General features: G+C 45.1%; 1 protein-coding gene across 1 annotated transcript in view; it reads left to right on the top strand.

Moving 5' to 3' along the window:
* Positions 1 to 18238, top strand: part of LOC147702949 (uncharacterized) — a 4293369-nt gene that overhangs the window by 2097978 nt on the left and 2177153 nt on the right. The window contains exon 12 of the mRNA XM_086929459.1: positions 2670 to 2971. Within this exon, the coding sequence (XP_086785585.1) occupies positions 2670 to 2971 (302 nt within the window). The remainder of the gene's footprint in view (positions 1 to 2669; positions 2972 to 18238) is intronic.

Here is an 18238-nt window from a genome sequence, read left to right as displayed (position 1 = left end):
TAAGCACCTCCTGGTGCGGGTGCGTCGTCACCGGTGCGCGCCGCAGCTGAGCCTGCCGGGAGTTGTGGTCCCGGGGCGGCAGCGCGAAGATTGGTGCTGCTGACTCTCGGCCGGTGGCGCCGTGGGTTCTGCGTCTCCGTATGGCCCCCAGTGACTCTTGGTGGTGGCGGCGTCCCAAAAGCTGTTCAAGGTAAGTTACAAGTTTAAATAGTTTATAGCATTAATAATTCTTTTATTTTTTGATATTGTACATTATTTCGTTTCAATTTAAAATTTATTGTAATGGTTTTGTGGATTGTTTTCATTTTTAATATGTAATTTATTGTCCGCCTTAATTAATATATGTATTGCTTATTCAATTGTTCATCTTTTTATGGTTTTAAGGTATTTTGTGATTTGCTTATTTCTTTTCTTATGCATTCTGTTGGTGCTGTGGGATTTTAAGATAGGTTGCCTGGCTTCTCCTGCCAGTCAAACGATGTAGGGTGGGTGGGGAGTCGCAGGAAGGGCTCAATGCTACCATTGGTTATGATGTGGAATCCTAAGTAAATGGAAGAGTGATGTCTTGGGATGACAGTAGAAAAGAAAGTTGGTTGAAAAATAGTGTTCAGGGTTCTTTAAAAGGGATGAGTAACTGAATTTTGTAGCTGGTTTATGTGATTGTTCATGGATCAGCATGCAATTTATTGGGCTTAGTCAAAGTTGATGATAGGAGAATATATGTGCCTTTCAATTTTATGTTCTTATAGTGGGTGTGTGCCAAGGTGAGATTACGATAGATAGAGGTTTTCAATCCTTTCTCTTTTAGAGGATAAGTTGTCTGTAAGTGTTACAAGGGTACTCCTGAACGGGCAGAAGTTAAACTTCATCCATGGTTGGGTAAAAAAGTGGTTGGTGGGAAAGTAAACTTGTTACAGCGCAACAGATTTTCACATGAGTAAATCTACACATTTATATTTGCTTGTGTAAAAATGCAGTTATCAAATATTTTGTAGGAGTAAGATTTCCTGACCTAATTTTGTAAATTCTTGTGAATTCATGAAAGCCGTAAATCTGCATGCATGCAAAGACATATCTCATGGGTGCACTTTTGTGACTGTAAGAATTGGCCCCCTATTTAGGTCTGACGTTAATCAGGACATTTGGTTTTTATAAAATGTCTCTCTCTCTCTGTCTGCTGGTTGGCTTCACTGTGAGTGAAAGTATTTTGCTCTTTAACAAAGAACATATTGGCACGCAGAGTAGTTTTGCTTAGTGCCAGGAACTTGTGGCAATGTCGGTTTTTTAGACTAGAAATATTTTTACTTTTGCCAGTTTTGTTATAATGATGAGAGCCTGGCAGCTCCTACAGCAGTAAAGTTTGACAAAAACCATGTCAAAGCAAGACACGTATTGCAAGACACATATTGACAAAACCAAAAGGCTGACCACCAATGTCATACCTATTGGCTTTTACAATGCTTGCTTATTTTCATGTTACTATAATTGAGTTGAAGCTAGTTACACTGATTTTCCATTATGAATATTTTGAATATGAGACGTTACAACGCCACATATTGCATCGCGGTAGGTAACAACACGGACGTTACATCGTCCGCGTTGTTACCACGCATGGCATTACAACGCAAGTCGTTTCTATGACTTGCACTAGATGGCGCGCTGGATTTAGGAATAGTATAAATTACTATTCCTACTCCAATTAGCGCAACAGCAGGGAATGTGTTGGACTTAAAATCCAACACATTCCCGGGTGCTAACGACTTGTGATGTAATGCCATACGTGGTAACAACGCGGAGGGTACCAACATGCATGGCACTGACAGCGTTGTTAACGGTGTCTCCCGAATATTTTTGGGAAATACTAGCTTTCATCAAAACATTTTACTAAATGATGCTTCAAAGAAACAGTACCTAAATTGTCACAGTATTTTAGCGAAACGCTTTCTTCCTAGTTGTATTTTCTTAATGAACTTTTTATTTTCCAGGAAAACAATCATTAATTTTGCTTACAGGCTTTTTCATATATTTGCATCTAATCAAAGAGGATGCTGAAAGTATAATACATAGCCTTCTATTGTTAAACTTTGCAAGCATGTGTGCACATTTTTATACTAGAGCCATTTTTAATAGTGCAGTCTGAACATACATTTCCCACCAGGGCTCACCCTAATAATAAAGGCTTTGTATTAATGAGCCATAAAAAACAAGTTCGAAGAGTACTAATATATGGGAACAAATGTTACCTTAACTGCAGACAGTGTAATTCCCTGACTTGTTCCAAAGACAAAATAAATATTAAAGGGTGTTGGGGGTACAGGAATTCCTCACTCCTTAGTTACATTTGGCACCAGCGAAACAAAAGGACTGTTAAGGTCGAGATAACAGAAGGGGGATTTATCTTTACATTTTGCATGTTTTCACCTGCCACGAGGAGCTCAAACTGGCAATTTGTACTATTAGCAAACCCCTCTCTAATTTGCTCCAGGATTTATAATGCAGGTTAAACAGCTGGTGAGCAAATTACACCTTACTTGTAATCTTGTTTCAGACACAAACATACATTTGAGTACAAAATGAGAATATCTTCCCACTTTAATCAAGGCCTTAATATATTTGTTGCAGTTATTTCCATAACACTAATATATTTGTGTTTCTCATTTGTGCTGCAGGAAAGTGACAAGGAAATAAGCCACCATGAAAGCAAATCTGAATTCAAAGATGCTCACGTAAACGTAGATAAAGCAGAGAGAAAACCAAAACAAGAGCACATGCTTCCCAAGGAGAGTGCAACGATTACTTCAAAATTACCACAAAAGAGTAAACCTTTAATCCCTGAACTAACTGCCCTTATCCCACCTACAAAGGATTTGAATGTTTCCAAGGAATTTCCCAGTGTGGTAATGCCAGTTATCAATCCCAACTCTGGCAGCCTTACTCTTTCAAGCCATTTGTCAAGCATCACCAGTGTAAGGTTAGTGCTAACCTTAAGGATCTTTGTCTCCTTCCCTTCAGAAGGTGTAGTTGTACAAACTATACATGTTGATTTGATTAGAATGATACCTTCTTTGCATGAAAGCATTTAAATATCTTAAAATTTGCGCGAATTACTTGATGGGAGCTACAGTGGTTTTAGGAAAAGGCACATTTGATTTGTTAAAATTGCATTTTACCTTAAATCTTCATTTATTAAAATAATTAGTTGCTAGCAATTTTAGTTTGATATTAATGATTTTTTTTTGACTTAGACTCAAGTTCCAGTTGACCGTTATGTGACTTGGAATAACTGTCATTTTTTTTTATTTTGAACTCTAAGTCAATGACATGACTTTGATTTGTCATTAAATATAATCGTACGTTTTTGTCATACGTAAGTTTTTTTTTCACTATACAACGTGCATACTATGCAGCATCCCTTTAATCCCCCAATATGTGAAATAGTGGTATTGCCCTTCCTGAACAATTGTGTACGTCCGAGATGCTTTCATTAAGTATTTTTGTATTCTCACTGACCCAAAAAGAGCTCTATGCTACACAAGATCAACACTATACAGTACAATACTGATAATAAACAAAGGGCTACTTCTCCAGGTTTATACCAGCATCTGGATATCAGCGTTGGCGTACTGCCTTACATAAAATCATGTTGCTTTAAATTGTCTTTGAAGGGATATCCCCGTACTCCATAATTGATCAGGAGAGTAGTTTTACTACTTAAAAGAAAACTCTGACAAATTGTCATTGTTCTCATTTGAAAAATACCTAATGAACGAAACGGTTCATCTATTTTAGTATAGGGAAACTGCATAAGCGTGGAAGGGTATTCTCAGATGTGAGACCCTTGCTCAATGCACCATCAGGATTCAAGCAAAACGGGCCGAAGATGGCTGTAATGCCAGAAACCGGTCCCCGGGAGCTTGTCTCCTTCCCAGTGTAAGAATTGGCTTTTGTAGTTTGGTTTGCCCTGTTCCCATCATGCACTGGGACAGGAACAGACTAATTTGCATAAAGCCAGGTTCTGAAACTGGGATGGTGCAGTGAGCTAAAAAACGGTGTTGGATCTAGCCCTGATCTCTTGACTGGGTGAGAGCTTTCTGCTTAATCCAGAGACTCTGTCCCTCACCACCCCTTGTTGTAAATATGCATATTTGACAAAGGCTGCTACAACACGTATCTGATAGTGACTTCTAGCCTTAGATTCCTTATCTTTGAATTTCCCCAGGTGTCAGGCTGGACCCAGAACATTTTTCATGAGCAGTACCCTGCACACCGATAGGTGGTGTAGATCAGCTCCGCGTAGCAGCGACCGCCCATAGGCACCACCCAGGCGTGCTGATGCCAGTATGGCTGAGATACCCGCCACCCCCTCTCAACACAATCCCCCAAGGATGGGAAGACGGAAACGGTTCTGAACTTGTGGAAGGCGGGAGGGAGTTACCCTCCCGGCCGTATTTATTAAAATATGAAACAAAATTAAAACATTAAAATAACAGTTTCATATCATGTACAATTTCATTTACACATTACGATGTTCTTGGCTGACCTTAACACATCTCTAATACAAAGGTTCTCCTAGCCGATACTAAACATCCTGCAAATGCATTACTCAAACTTTGAAATTGTACATCCTAACATTACGGGCCAACGGCAAGGTCGTAACCGGTGTCAGATCCCCAATACCAGAACTCCCCCCTCACTTGTGAGGGGCGGTCGCACAGAGGACTGTACCTCTGTGCCAACTTCCAATTTCCCTTGTCTTAGCGGGGGCCCCCTGTTAACTCGACGCCATCTTTAGTGGTCGTCCGAGGACTCGTGTGAGGTGTCTAGAAGGTAGCGTAGACCCCCCTCCCACCCCACACAACTTACCACATCTGCCGTCGCAGATGTCCTGGCCCCGGGAAATTCCCAGGAGGGGCCCTAGCCCCTCCTCCCCAGGGAGGGGCCTATGGCCGCCTTCCCTTTCGGCGTCCCCATCCTTAGAGGGGACCGCCTCCCCATTTGAGGGGCCAATGGCCGCCTCCCCCCGGGCGCTCCCATCCATAATGAGTGACGCCCCACCTCTAGGGATCTTCTAATTCCTGCTCACCGATCATGACCTTACCGCCCGACCAAAATAAATACGACAATCTAAGACTAAAGTGGAGAAAAACAATATATACTTAAGCAAATCAAAGTATAATCTCTACCGAGTATCCGGCGCAACTACTCTGCTGAATAAAACATGCTGAAAATGAAAAATTATCAACTTTATTACACACCAAATTACCAACTTTATTCAAAACAACCTGTAAGAAAACAATATCACGACACTCGACTTTATTCCAACAAATCGCTGTCATCAGGGGCTGGTGGGTGGGTCAAAAACGGCTCTTCGTTCCGTCTCGAGCTCACGTGCAACGGGGAGGTGCAGCTTCAGAGCACAGGAACAAGAGGATGCTTCCTTGGCTTGTCGCTCCTTTTATCCTTCTTCGGGTGGGCGTGGACCCACCTCCAATCCGCCTCCACGGGCGTGGCTAGCGGTGTTGGTGTCTAGGACAACCCCCTCTTGGGCGGGAAAAGGCGCGCCCCGGCTACGCCGCTTCGGGCATACCAGCCGAGACTCGCCTCCCGCCCAAAATGGCTTCCCGGGGGGATCGGGGTACTCCACCATACGTTCGGGGGGACCGAGTGGTCGCCCCTTTCCATATGGCTGAGATACCCGCCCCCCCTCTCAACACAATCCCCCAAGGATGGGAAGACGGAAACGGTTCTGAACTTGTGGAAGGCGGGAGGGAGTTACCCTCCCGGCCGTATTTATTAAAATACGAAACAAAATTAAAACGTTAAAATAACAGTTTCATATCATGTACAATTTCATTTACACATTACGATGTTCTTGGCTGACCTTAACACATCTCTAATACAAAGGTTCTCCTAGCCGATACTAAACATCCTGCAAATGCATTACTCAAACTTTGAAATTGTACATCCTAACATTACGGGCCAACGGCAAGGTCGTAACCGGTGTCAGATCCCCAATACCAGAACTCCCCCCTCACTTGTGAGGGGCGGTCGCACAGAGGACTGTACCTCTGTGCCAACTTCCAATTTCCCTTGTCTTAGCGGGGGCCCCCTGTTAACTCGACGCCATCTTTAGTGGTCGTCCGAGGACTCGTGTGAGGTGTCTAGAAGGTAGCGTAGACCCCCCTCCCACCCCACACAACTTATCACATCTGCCGTCGCAGATGTCCTGGCCCCGGGAAATTCCCAGGAGGGGCCCTCCTCCCCAGGGAGGGGCCTATGGCCGCCTTCCCTTTCGGCGTCCCCATCCTTAGAGGGGACCGCCTCCCCGTTTGAGGAGCCAATGGCCGCCTCCCCCCGGGCGCTCCCATCCATAATGGGTGACGCCCCACCTCTAGGGATCTTTTAATTCCTGCTCACCGATCATGACCTTACCGCCACAGGCCGGATAGTTGACCGGCTATCCGGACCCCCCACAAAAACTCCTACTTAAAGGTCATGGCTGCAAACTCTTTAACCAAGCTACAAAGTCTCCTATGAGTAAAGAATTCCCCACCCGGGACAAATGAACTCCATCCTCTAGATACGTATGGTCCCCCCTGATACACCCATGCGGAATAGAATGCAATGTACTTGTACGGAACAATCTACCAAGTTTGTTATTCACCTTCTTCACTGAATGATTTACAGCAGCCACAGAAATAGCCCCCGCCACACCTTTCGTGGAATCATATGGGACCATGCTATCGTGCACCCTGAAACCCTTCTCGCCAACCAACTCACTGTGGATAGTATCAACTCGAGAAGTACTCGTCTACCAGTGGTCACCAAATCATTGCCCCCAAGATGCACTATGATTACAGATGGCGGTGACCTTGTCCGCCCTAACAAACCCTCCATAAAACTTTGAAACTGGTCAATACAGAGCCCGCCCCTTCCGTAGAAGGTCACCCTGTACCCGTATTCCCCAGCCATGTGAATCATGTCACCTGCTTTGAATACGTCTGCGGCACGCCTCACGTATGAGTGGCCCACGACCCACACCACTCTTTCCTCAGCCGGTGATCTTTGACCGCTGGTTCCCAGGTGTCGGGTCGACTGCACAGTCCGCCCCGCCTCGTAAGCTCGCGACACTGTAAACCAAACAAAAACAAGAAGCGTGAGTGCAAGACATAGGCTTCACAACATGTGCCACCGCACATACCTTTTATAACAATTCGAGGACCAACGCCCCAACTGTTTCACTTTTTCCACACTCAGACCCCTGGCTGTAGCCTCTGTAGCAGCCCCTATCCGGAAGGAATGGGTCCCAAACTCGCACGGGTTCAAGCCCGCCGCTGCGATTGCCATCGTTAGCACCCGCTGGAACTGAAACCTAGTCAGTGGGGTGGCGTCGGCGTGCCTCAGCAAGCTTCCCCCCCATGATGCCGCCCTCTGCGCCAAATACTCCTCAACGCATGCTACCGGGCACATGGGAGATCCCGGAATCCGCTGAACCACTACACTGTCCCCGATCGCTGTCTGATCGGTCTTGGATCTGGCAAATGAGACTACCATTGTCTCCCCCTTAATTTGAATGTGCTCACGGCACAGACCTCCCCCCATATCCTGCTTGTTCCTCGCTACCAGCTCGCTTACCCGCATAGTCCCATGGAATGCTAATGCAAAAGCGGCCCGGAATAGCACTGTCTCTGATTGAGATGAACATGTCGCAGGGAGTACGGACAGTAACAGGGCCAACCTTTCAAGACCTATCGGGTGTCTTTCATCCACTCTGCAACCCTCACGGCGTTGCCACCCACGCAGCGCCTTCTGCACCAAGAAAGACGCCGTGGGATCCTGTATGCCATGGGCCCGTGCCATGAAAGAAATGGCGGCCCGGTGCCTATTGGCCGTAGCCACTGATTTGCCTGCCTGATGTAATGATAACAAAAAGTTCAGGACATACTCTTCTTGGCCCCAAAGCTCCCCCCTAGCTGAACCCAAAAAGGACAAATAAGAACGGAACGCCCCTTCATAAGCCTTCCTTGTCCTGGGTGCTAGACTCTCTCCCACGAGGTCTTGTAGTCCGGGGCACCGAGAGACCAGAGAGCTTCGGGAAATGGTGCCGCCACCGGGTCCGCTGAGGGCAGAAAACCCCAGAAGGCCTGCATACGGGAACGAGAAAGCGCATCAGCTGCCTGATTTAACACCCCTGGCACATGTCTTGCCCTAAAGTGGACGTTTAGTCTCATACACAGCAGGACAATTTCCTTCAACAGTCTCAAGATCCATTTGCAGCGTGCTGCCTGACTATTGATACACTCAACCACGGTCATATTGTCAGACCAGAACACCACAGAGCGATCACGAAACTCCTCAGGCCATGTTTTCAAGGCCACCAGAATAGGGAACAGTTCGAGAAACCCAATGTTACCTGTCAGCCCACTCTCGTGCCACCATGTCGGCCAGGTTCGTGCTGACCAATGATTACCCAAGATGGCGCCAAAACCCACACTCCCTGCCGAGTCAGTCCACAACCCCAGCTCCACGGAGGAGACCGCTGGTTTGGTCCACACGACACGACCGTTGAAATCCGCCAGGAATGCCAACCATATGCGCATGTCCTGGCCGACCTCTGCCGAGAGCCTTGTGCGGTGGTGCCCTTCCTTAAGGCCGACCATGGCTTAAGCAATAGAGCGGGAAAAGGGGCGAGCCATCGGTATTACTCTAAGGGCAAAATTCAGCTGACCCACAGCCTGCTGCAACTGATGCAAATTTACCTTCGTCTCACTAATACATGTTTCAAGCGATGCCTTAAACTTCGTTACCTTTTCCTTAGGCAAACGGAAGCACCCCTCTTCGGAGTCGAGCTCTATTCCAAGAAACTCGAGCGAAGTAGCCGGGCCCACTGTCTTACCTGGTGCCAATGGCACGCCAAAGCGAGTCATGAGATCACAAAATTCATTCAAAGCCTGTGCACATTCTATGTCCCCGGCTGCCCCCAGAAATAGAAAATCATCAAGATAATGCAAAACATGTGTAAACCCTGTTGTTCTTGTGAACGCCCATTGCAAAAAACTACTGAATTTTTCAAAATACGCACAAGAGATGGAGCAACCCATTGGCATACATTTATCCATGTAGTAGCGTCCTTGAAACATGAAACCAAGGAGACGCTGATCATCGGGGTGTACCGGGAGCAACCGGAACGCCGACTCAATGTCCGATTTGGCCATCAGCGCTCCGGGCCCCAGGCGATTCAACATGGCGACAGCCTCATCAAAAGATGCGTACCGCACCGAACAAACTCCCGGGTCAATCGCATCGTTCACCGAAAGACCCCTTGGAGCTGACAAATTATGTATCAACCTGAATTCCCCTGGGTCCTTTTTGGGGACCACTCCCAGAGGCGAACAAACAAAATTAGCAACAGGCGGCATGTCATATGGGCCGGCAACCCGACCTCGGGTCACCTCCTTCCCAATCTTTGCTTGTACCACCGCCGTATTCTGCAGAACCGACAGTTGGTTCCTACATTGCGCTTTACCCTGAAAATCCCCCGTCAGGATGCGGAAACCATATGAAAAACCATCTCGCAACACCCCAGCGGAGATATGATCCGGATATTCGTTCAGCCAAGGAATCATTGCCATGATATCAATCGGGGTAGGGAGAGGCGCCCCTCGGACTATTTCAGACCTGTTTGGCGCCCCCTCTACTTCCCGGATCACCATTTTTGGCTCTGCACATGGTCTCGGGGTGCGAGGACTGCCCGCACCCAGCACATTCATGCCTAAACCTGCAAGATCCCTGCGGCCTAGTACATTTGCCTCTGTTAAAGCTCCAGCAGACCCCTTTTTTACCTGAGTTGCCATTATTCCTTGTGTGCTGATCATTGCTTGATCCTGCCCGAAAGGGCGCCCCAGATGAATGGCGGGAAAACTCGACCATATTCCCCCCAAAAGATGGCGACTTCGCCGTGCCTGACTTCTCCATTCTCTGCCAGGAAATGGAGTCGAAACAATCCCACGTCAGGGATGAGTCGTGCTCCTTGGACTTACGAAATATGCTATCGTAATAAAACCATTGATTGCCACCATATGTTCCATAAAATTCCATGATACGTGTCTGATACATGGCTAATCCCACCAATAATTCTGGCCTACGTTCCCCCATAATTGCAATGAACATTCCAAACGCTCTGCCCCAATTGTCGATCGATTCATCAACTCTGAAACCGGCCATCTTGGCGCGCCATACACTAGGATGCAGAAACTCCTTTTGATTTTTAACATGTTCAATCTCATAGTGATCGGTCAACAAGGAAAACATGTTCACGTATTTATCAGCCCATATCCTTTCTTTTACCTCAATCGGGATATGCTGAACAACTTTTTCCCTCCTTGAAGGTACCGATCCCTCCCCCGCAATCGGCAACGGCTGCTTACCTGAACCGGCCACTGTGACTGTAGTTCCTGCCGAACCAACGCCCGATACTGGTTGTTCCACGGGAGCCTGCGGGGAAACAAAAGGAGACGGTGCCTTCGCAGCATCTTTCGATTGCCGCAACTGCTTCATTATTGCCCTGGCTTCCTCAGCCGTGGCCCCCTCGTTCTCTTTGCCTAACCATGCCGCCAACTGGGCAGCCAGCTCAGGAGGCATATCCACTCCGCTCACTGGAGTGACTACCACAGGGATCGGTTGGCCCACATCTGGGACCAGAGTCGGGGCCTCGATCGGGGTGACCGGGTGCGCAGGGGGTGCTTCGGGAACCGGGGCCTCCCCCCCCGATGCTCCCTTCTTGGCCCTTCTACCTCTCCCGCTAGGGACCACTCCCGGCAATGCTGGTCCGATGACTCTCTTAGGCCCCCCCACACCATTCATTACCGCCATCTGCTTTTTCATATCCGCCATGTCTTTCATCAGCATACGAAGCATCTGATCGGTCCCGGTCCTCTTTCCGACCTTCTTGCTAGGCATCGTCCGCGTATACTCCTCAAAGGTCCTAGGCAGGAAGCTTCGAACTCACTGAAAGAACACACGATTAATTCTCAAAAATGGCTCTTCGTTCTGTCTCGAGCTCACGTGCAACGGGGAGGTGCAGCTTCAGAGCACAGGAACAAGAGGATGCTTCCTTGGCTTGTCGCTCCTTTTATCCTTCTTCGGGCGGGCGTGGACCCACCTCCAATCCGCCTCCAGGGCGTGGCTAGCGGTGTTGGTATCTAGGACAACCCCCTCTTGGGCGGGAAAAGGCGCGACCCGGCTACGCCGCTTCGGGCATACCAGCCGAGACTCGCCTCCCGCCCAAAATGACTTCCCGGGGGGATCGGGGTACTCCACCATACGTTCGGGGGGACCGAGTGGTTGCCCCTTTCCATTCTTTTCTTTCCGTGTCAGCCAGCGCTGATCTGGAGAAGAGCTACCCCTCTGTCATTTTTTGCAAGACTTTTTCAAAACATTTTGAGGTATCACCGCCTGGTGTGTTGAGGATGTCATCTTTTAAGACAGGTTTTAAGCCTTGCAGCGCCTGTCAGAGGCCGATATGGGTGGAGGACCTGCACCTTATCTGTCTTGAGGTCCATGAAGCACAACCACCACACCAAGTCATGTCCCGATTACCGTGCCATGAACCCGAAGGGTTTGGCGGAGCAGACCCTGAAACTGCTAGTGCCCCGGCATGCAACTCCAAAGAAATCCAGATCCAAGTCAAGGGGAGGTCCCGGGATTGTTCACGGAGCCTGAAGTCCCATTCAAAGTCCTCAGGACACTCAGGTAAAAGGCACAAGAAAAAAAGAAAGAAGCTTAAGCTCTCTTTGACTTCTCCTCATACGGCCACCAATGAGGAAAGGTAGAATCAGCACTTATATTATGGTTCTTCTGAGCCTGAACCCTTGGCTACTCTGGGCCCGATTCACAGAACTAACTTGAGACAAAATCCTAAACTTACTACCATTTTCGTATTCACAGAAGGTACTTACTCATTTTGGTATTCACAGAAGACACTTACTCATTTCTGTATTCAGAGAAGTTAGGAGTCCTAACTTTAGGACTCCTAAATGCCTTCTGTGAATACCGAAAGTCCAAAAGTTAGGATTTTTCTCAGTTTAGGAGTAGTAAAGTTAGGACTCCTAACTTTAGGACTCCTAAATGCTTTCTGTTAATAACGAAAGTCTTAAAACTTCCTCTCCCAACAACCTACACCAAAGAGCTTGGTAGACCAAGCCTTGATTTCCCGGGTGCATTCCCTACCACTCTTCCGGACAAGGAATCCAAAAGGCTACACTATTTGGGGAAGAAAATGTTTTCTTCTGCCAGCTTAGCATTGCAGTCTTTGAACACTGCATGCCTCTTGGGCCATTACTCCCACACCCTGTCCTCCAAGCCACCGTATTTCACTATACACACTGACAAAGTGGTGCTTCACACAAGGGTCTCCTTTCTGCCAAAAGCGGTCATACCATTCTAGGTAGGACAGTCCATCACACTACCTTCCTTCTAGGTTCCTCCATATCCCTTTGAAGTAGAGGAGGGACTCCACCATGTGGACCCAAAAACAGCATTGCTGTTCTACCTTGACAGCATTCTGGTGGATAATGGGCATTACTAGTGCAGGAAGTTGATGCATAAAAAGCTAACCTTCTGTTTGGAACAATAGACAGGGGTATAAGGATGCGATCATGGTTATTATTTGTCAAAGCTATGCTCTGTCCAGTATAGTAACTGGTGTGATCTTGTATCATTGTGATTCTACGTCTTTTAGAGTTTACCCAGGAGATCACAGTGACAAATTGCCGATTTCGACCGTTCTATTGCGCGGGACCAGGGTTGGTCCACACACAGTCCTGTTGTTTATGATCTCTACATTTATGGTCAGTATTGTATTAGTTGTTTAGCTGACATCTACACAATTCCATGGACGTGCTCACTTTTTTCGGATTCTTGGGTCTATGTTATTTTCCTCTCTCGCTCTTTCCTACTGTACAGTATCGATTCTGCTTATCTCATCATGCATTTCGTGATTCTACTTGAGCAATCTGGGTCCTTTGGCTTTCTGTGTTTTTTGCACAGATCTTATGTGAATATGTGTACACCCACACACAGGCATTGCTCTGATTAGTATGTGATAATGTCATGTGTAACTATGTGGTTTATCTGTATGTGTAAATTTGTTCATGTGTACATATCGGTATTTCTACTAATATATTTTGTATAATAGTACATGTGTAAATATATATTCTTTACCACACCAAACTTCGAATAAAAGACGCGCTGACTTCGTGAATCTGAATCCAAACAATTTATTTAAATGATCAGTTGCTGCTTAGACGTGTTTCGGCGACTTGCTCCCGCCTTGTTCACTACATCTGCAATACATTTTCCTTAGGTATATATACACATACATGTTTAACATGGGTTCAATTACCAAACTGGTTTCATCTAGCTTTTACTAAGGTTACACGGTTACTCCCCATGTATGGACATAGAACATTTCATGACTTGCACATTTTAAGTGTCATGGCAGTCTTTTTACACTCTTTGTGAAAAAACGCAATTAAATAAATTAAAACATTCATTTATGCCCTTATATCAATACGTTTCTTAATATGCTAAATGTTAAGTAACACCTGTATACCAGTATACGCAGCCCCTCTGTGTTATTTAAAAACAATTCTGCTTGTTTACACAAGTTCGGGTTGAGTACGTGTGAATCGGCTCATACCTGGCCCCGTTCATGTGTGTGATGTGGGCCGTGATTGGTTATAGTGTTACTGCGGCTTGTATTTCTTCTTGATTGGGTGCGGCCAGGCGGGGAGGTGATACTGAATGGCAGCTTGCATGCGTGTTTATTATCTTTGGCCTACTGCAAAATACACCATAAGAAAGGTACACACAGTAAATGCTAACCTGATTGTCTTCCTTATGAACATTTAACGTGGACAGTGCCCGTTATATTCGCAGTACCTCTCAGTTCCACAATGTGTGCCATAGCCGCGGTCATACCTCCCGAGTTTAAAGCACAGTGCATGTATGTATATGCCACCCGCAATGATCTCGGCATTTGTTCCACATTCAAACTTCGTATTATGTCCAATTCGCATATGGGCTGATGTATATATATATATATATATGTTGTCCTTTTTTAAATGTATGTATTGTATATAGTATATTTATTGGTTCATGTTTTGACATTCCAGCCTTGAAAAAGTCTTTGGAAAAAGACTAAACACTTGTCGGCAAGTCGTGTGCTGGGAGTTTTTTTAGGAAAGAATATTTTTGAATTACAATAAAGGCTACTGAACATCAAGAAGACTGATCTTTCTGAATTCCACGCCTGCAACTATTATTGTTGAATTGTCTCTAATTGTAGCAAAGGGGATTACTCATACTCACAGATGAGATATACGTAAATAAGACTGAATAATGATATGTGGTGTGCTGCAAAAGCCCTAGTTTCTTTCACCATATTGGATGCACATCTAGGTGTGCTTACAACCCTGTTAGGTAGTAGGTGTTTAGGGCAAATTTAGCACCCTCACATTTACACACAGTAGGATATTTGTATTTTTCACGCTTTTTTATATTGTCATTTCTGATTGCCTAGTGAATGCGCAGACATTTCCCTGTAAGTGAACACTACTACCTGTTTGTTTTTTGCTAAGCATTCTGGTGGATCACCAAATCTTTGTAGGGTATGTTGGTGTGAAGAAAGGTCGGGCGGTACAGTACCAAATCATCTCTTGTTGGGTCGTGCTTTGCGTCAAAATCTGCTACCCTTTGGCCAAGATGCAATTATCTGAAGTCCTGCGATCTCATTCCACAAAAGTAACTGACGTCAGCACACCTGGGTGGTGCCTATACAGGTACAGAGGACGTCACTTCTGATGCAGGATGTAGCCATGCAGAGCCAATCAATGCCAACTACCAGCACGCAGGGGTACTGCTCACAAATAATCTCCTGGATACTGTCTGTTGCCTGTGAAAAATTCAAAGGTAAGGAATCTGCAGCTAGATATAGTTTCTACCAGATAAGGTGTTACCAAAGGTAAGTAACTTGTTCTCCTTGCATGTTATGTAAGGTTGCCAATCCGTTGTGGCTGCAAAATTATATGGTGAGCCAGTGAAACTCCTGCAGTCCACTATTGTTCTGAAATTATATGGTGAGACAGTGATATCCTTCCACCAAAGTCTATGGCATCTTGTCAATACAAGGAATGGAAAAATACAGACTGCAAAAATATTTATTAAAATATAGTCTGTCAAAATGTCAACCAATCATAAATATTTGATACGGATCTTGCCCCAGTCCTTTCCAATTGCTCACCTCCCTCAAGGGTCTACTGTAGTACCACGTGGTCAAGCCTACCTAGGGATGGAGATTATGGCAGCTGAGGTGGATGAAACAATTTTAAGAGCGGCATTGCCCACCAAGCAAGAAGAGAGCTCTAGGAAAAGACTCCAGACACCATAAGAAGGCAGCTTCTGGATGCACTTACAGGGGAGCTGAGAGCCCAAGAACTCTTCCTGATCAGAATATATCCCTGTACTCAAGATGATGAGCTTTTAGAAAAATACAGTATCATTGAAGAGTCCAATTTCAAAATAACACCCATGCCTGTGGAATGTTTCTTCTCATATTCCAAACCAGTATGAGCCCATAGTATTGAAGTCTCCGGGCAGAACTGTGACAGGGTGACAGCTGAAAGCATTGCCAGTGCTGCTATTAAACCCCATCATAGGCAGGGTGGCCAACTGGGGAGTGGAGTCGTGGTATCTCTCACCCTATCTTTGTTTTTCCATTTGTGGTGATTAGTGTGACGATTACAGGTCCCAGACCACTAGGAGTGAACTTGAAAGTATCCCCAGTTAAATGGTGACCTACTTAAAGTCCTCTAAGTGGCAATAAGCCCCTCTCAGTGACTTCATCACAGAAGTGAGCACCCATTTAGTAGAAGTGCTAACAAAGAAGCTTTGAGCTTTCCCCGAGCTAGTGATGGCAGTACTGAGTGGATGATCAGCAAGAATTCCACTGAGAAGCACAGAGCACCATCACAGTCCCACAGAGATAAAAACACTGAAAAGATTAGAGCATATGGCCTACATGAATATTTAAGCCTAGGCTGCAGATGGACCTGGTGAAGATAACACATTAGCCAAACAGTCCTGAATGTCAATGGCAAAGCAAAAACAGGAGAGGATCTGGTTTGGCAGTTTGGGCTGGACTGCTTCCATGAGCCACAGGGTCAAGACTGATTTGCATATGGCCAGGTCTAAACTGGGGTGGCATGGTGAGCAAAAGAATGATGGATTTAGCCCAGATCTCTTGACTGGAGGTGAATGTTTTGATTTGTTCTGCATTCTGTCCATCAATTGTGTGTCTTTTCCTAAATTAGTCTTGCAAGAATAATTAGAAAGAATAAAAGGAATGCCTAATTCAAATGGAGAATCCAGTAGGGTTTAAGCATAGTCCAATGTGAATTCACAATTCAAAGCCTAACAAAATATGTATATATATATATATATATATATATATATATATATATATATATATATATATTATGTCCAACTCTCTTGCGAGAAATGAAAACGCACTCACGGAATCAGCATAGTTTGCATCCGATTTATTTAACAAGTGGCATTCAGTCTATCAGCAGAAAAAGCACCGACGCGTTTCGCTGTGTACACACAGCTTTCTCACGGTCAATACAAGCCAGCAATAGTGAGCCCCTCCTATATCAATAGGGTGTTGCCAGAAGCCATTTACAAAACGTCACTTCCTTTGTTTGACGATGGAGGTGATGTGGGAGTTGTAGTCCATGTTGTAATTACTGACTATTATGTATGAATTGTTGTCCATTACGCATATAATTGTTATATATGAGTTACTTTGTCACACTTTTTGGTATTAAGTGATGAATTATTTTAAAAAAAAGAAAACAACAACAACCTGTGGTCATCTTTTTCTAACCACCCTTTTGCGTTATACATAATGCACAAAAACTTTAAACCTTGATAATCACATAAACATTCCTGCCCTCTAGTGGGCAATCACAAAAAATAATGTTCTTCACATTTAATGCCCTCCGGTGGGCATGTCTGCATACTGTGCAATTATTCCCATTACCATCTACTTCTGTGACACATATGGTAACTCTATTACGTAACCACATTTACTCATAGTCTCGTGAAATACGAACCCACTTATGTTTCACAACCTCATGAGTACCACTGTTCGTTCTGTCTATATTTGAAACAAAGGATCATAGTTCATAGTGAAGACACAAATATCATAGATGCACATAAAGTTTTTCACTTTGGTTAAGACCTGTCGGAGTCATTGTCCTGAAATTTAGAATTTGTCGTGACTCACGGCATCTTAAAGTTTTTTCTCGGTCCCCCCCTCTGTCATGTGGGAGGACTGTTTCCAAGGCATAGAACTTGAGAAGTGTCCAATCTGCATTGTGTAATTGTTCCATGTGCTTGGCCACAGCATTATTACGGTCTTTATTTACTGTCGCTCTCACATGTTCCAAAATTCTTTTTTTTAATTCTTTTTTGGTGCTCCCGATGTATTTGAGTGCACACGGGCACTCTATCACATATACCACATGAGTACTTACACAATTCATTAGTTCCTTTATTCTCCATGTTTTGTTATTAGGCATTGTCACTTCCTTTTTGTTCACCGCTATTTGACACACCTTGCAGTGTTGGCACTTAATGAAACCTTTTGTTTTCATCCACTGAATGCCTTTCTTTTTTTTGGTGTTGTCTCTGTAATGGCTTTGTATCAGTCTGTCTTTAAGGTTTCTTGCTCTTCTATATGTTATTTCCGGGTGCTTGCCCACTATTTTGCTTGTGACAGGATCTAATTGTAACAATTTCCAATTCTTTCTGATGATTGTCACAATTTGTTTCGATTCCCTCGTATAGTCCAGAATCAATCGTATTTTTCTGTCATCAGTTTGATCGTTCTGTTCAGTGTTTTTCTTTTTGGATGTGAGTGTTTCCCTTCTTGTTTTGTTATTTGCTCTTGTCCAGCATCTTTCAATGATTTTCTTGTTATATCCTCTGTTTTTGAACCTATGTGCCATTTCGAAGCTTGTCCTTTTCCATTCTGTGTCTTCCGAGCAGATCCTTCGCAATCTTAAGAATTCCCCATATGGAATATTTTGTACAACCGACGGTGTGTGAAAGCTGCTTGCATGCAGTGTGGAGTTCGTTGCAGTCTCCTTTCTATGTAGAGTAGTTTCTACTCGTT

The sequence above is a fragment of the Lissotriton vulgaris genome, chromosome 7 (genome assembly GCF_964263255.1).
Source record: "Lissotriton vulgaris chromosome 7, aLisVul1.2, whole genome shotgun sequence".
Taxonomy (NCBI): domain Eukaryota; kingdom Metazoa; phylum Chordata; class Amphibia; order Caudata; family Salamandridae; genus Lissotriton; species Lissotriton vulgaris.
This window is presented reverse-complemented; position numbering and strand designations above follow the sequence as displayed.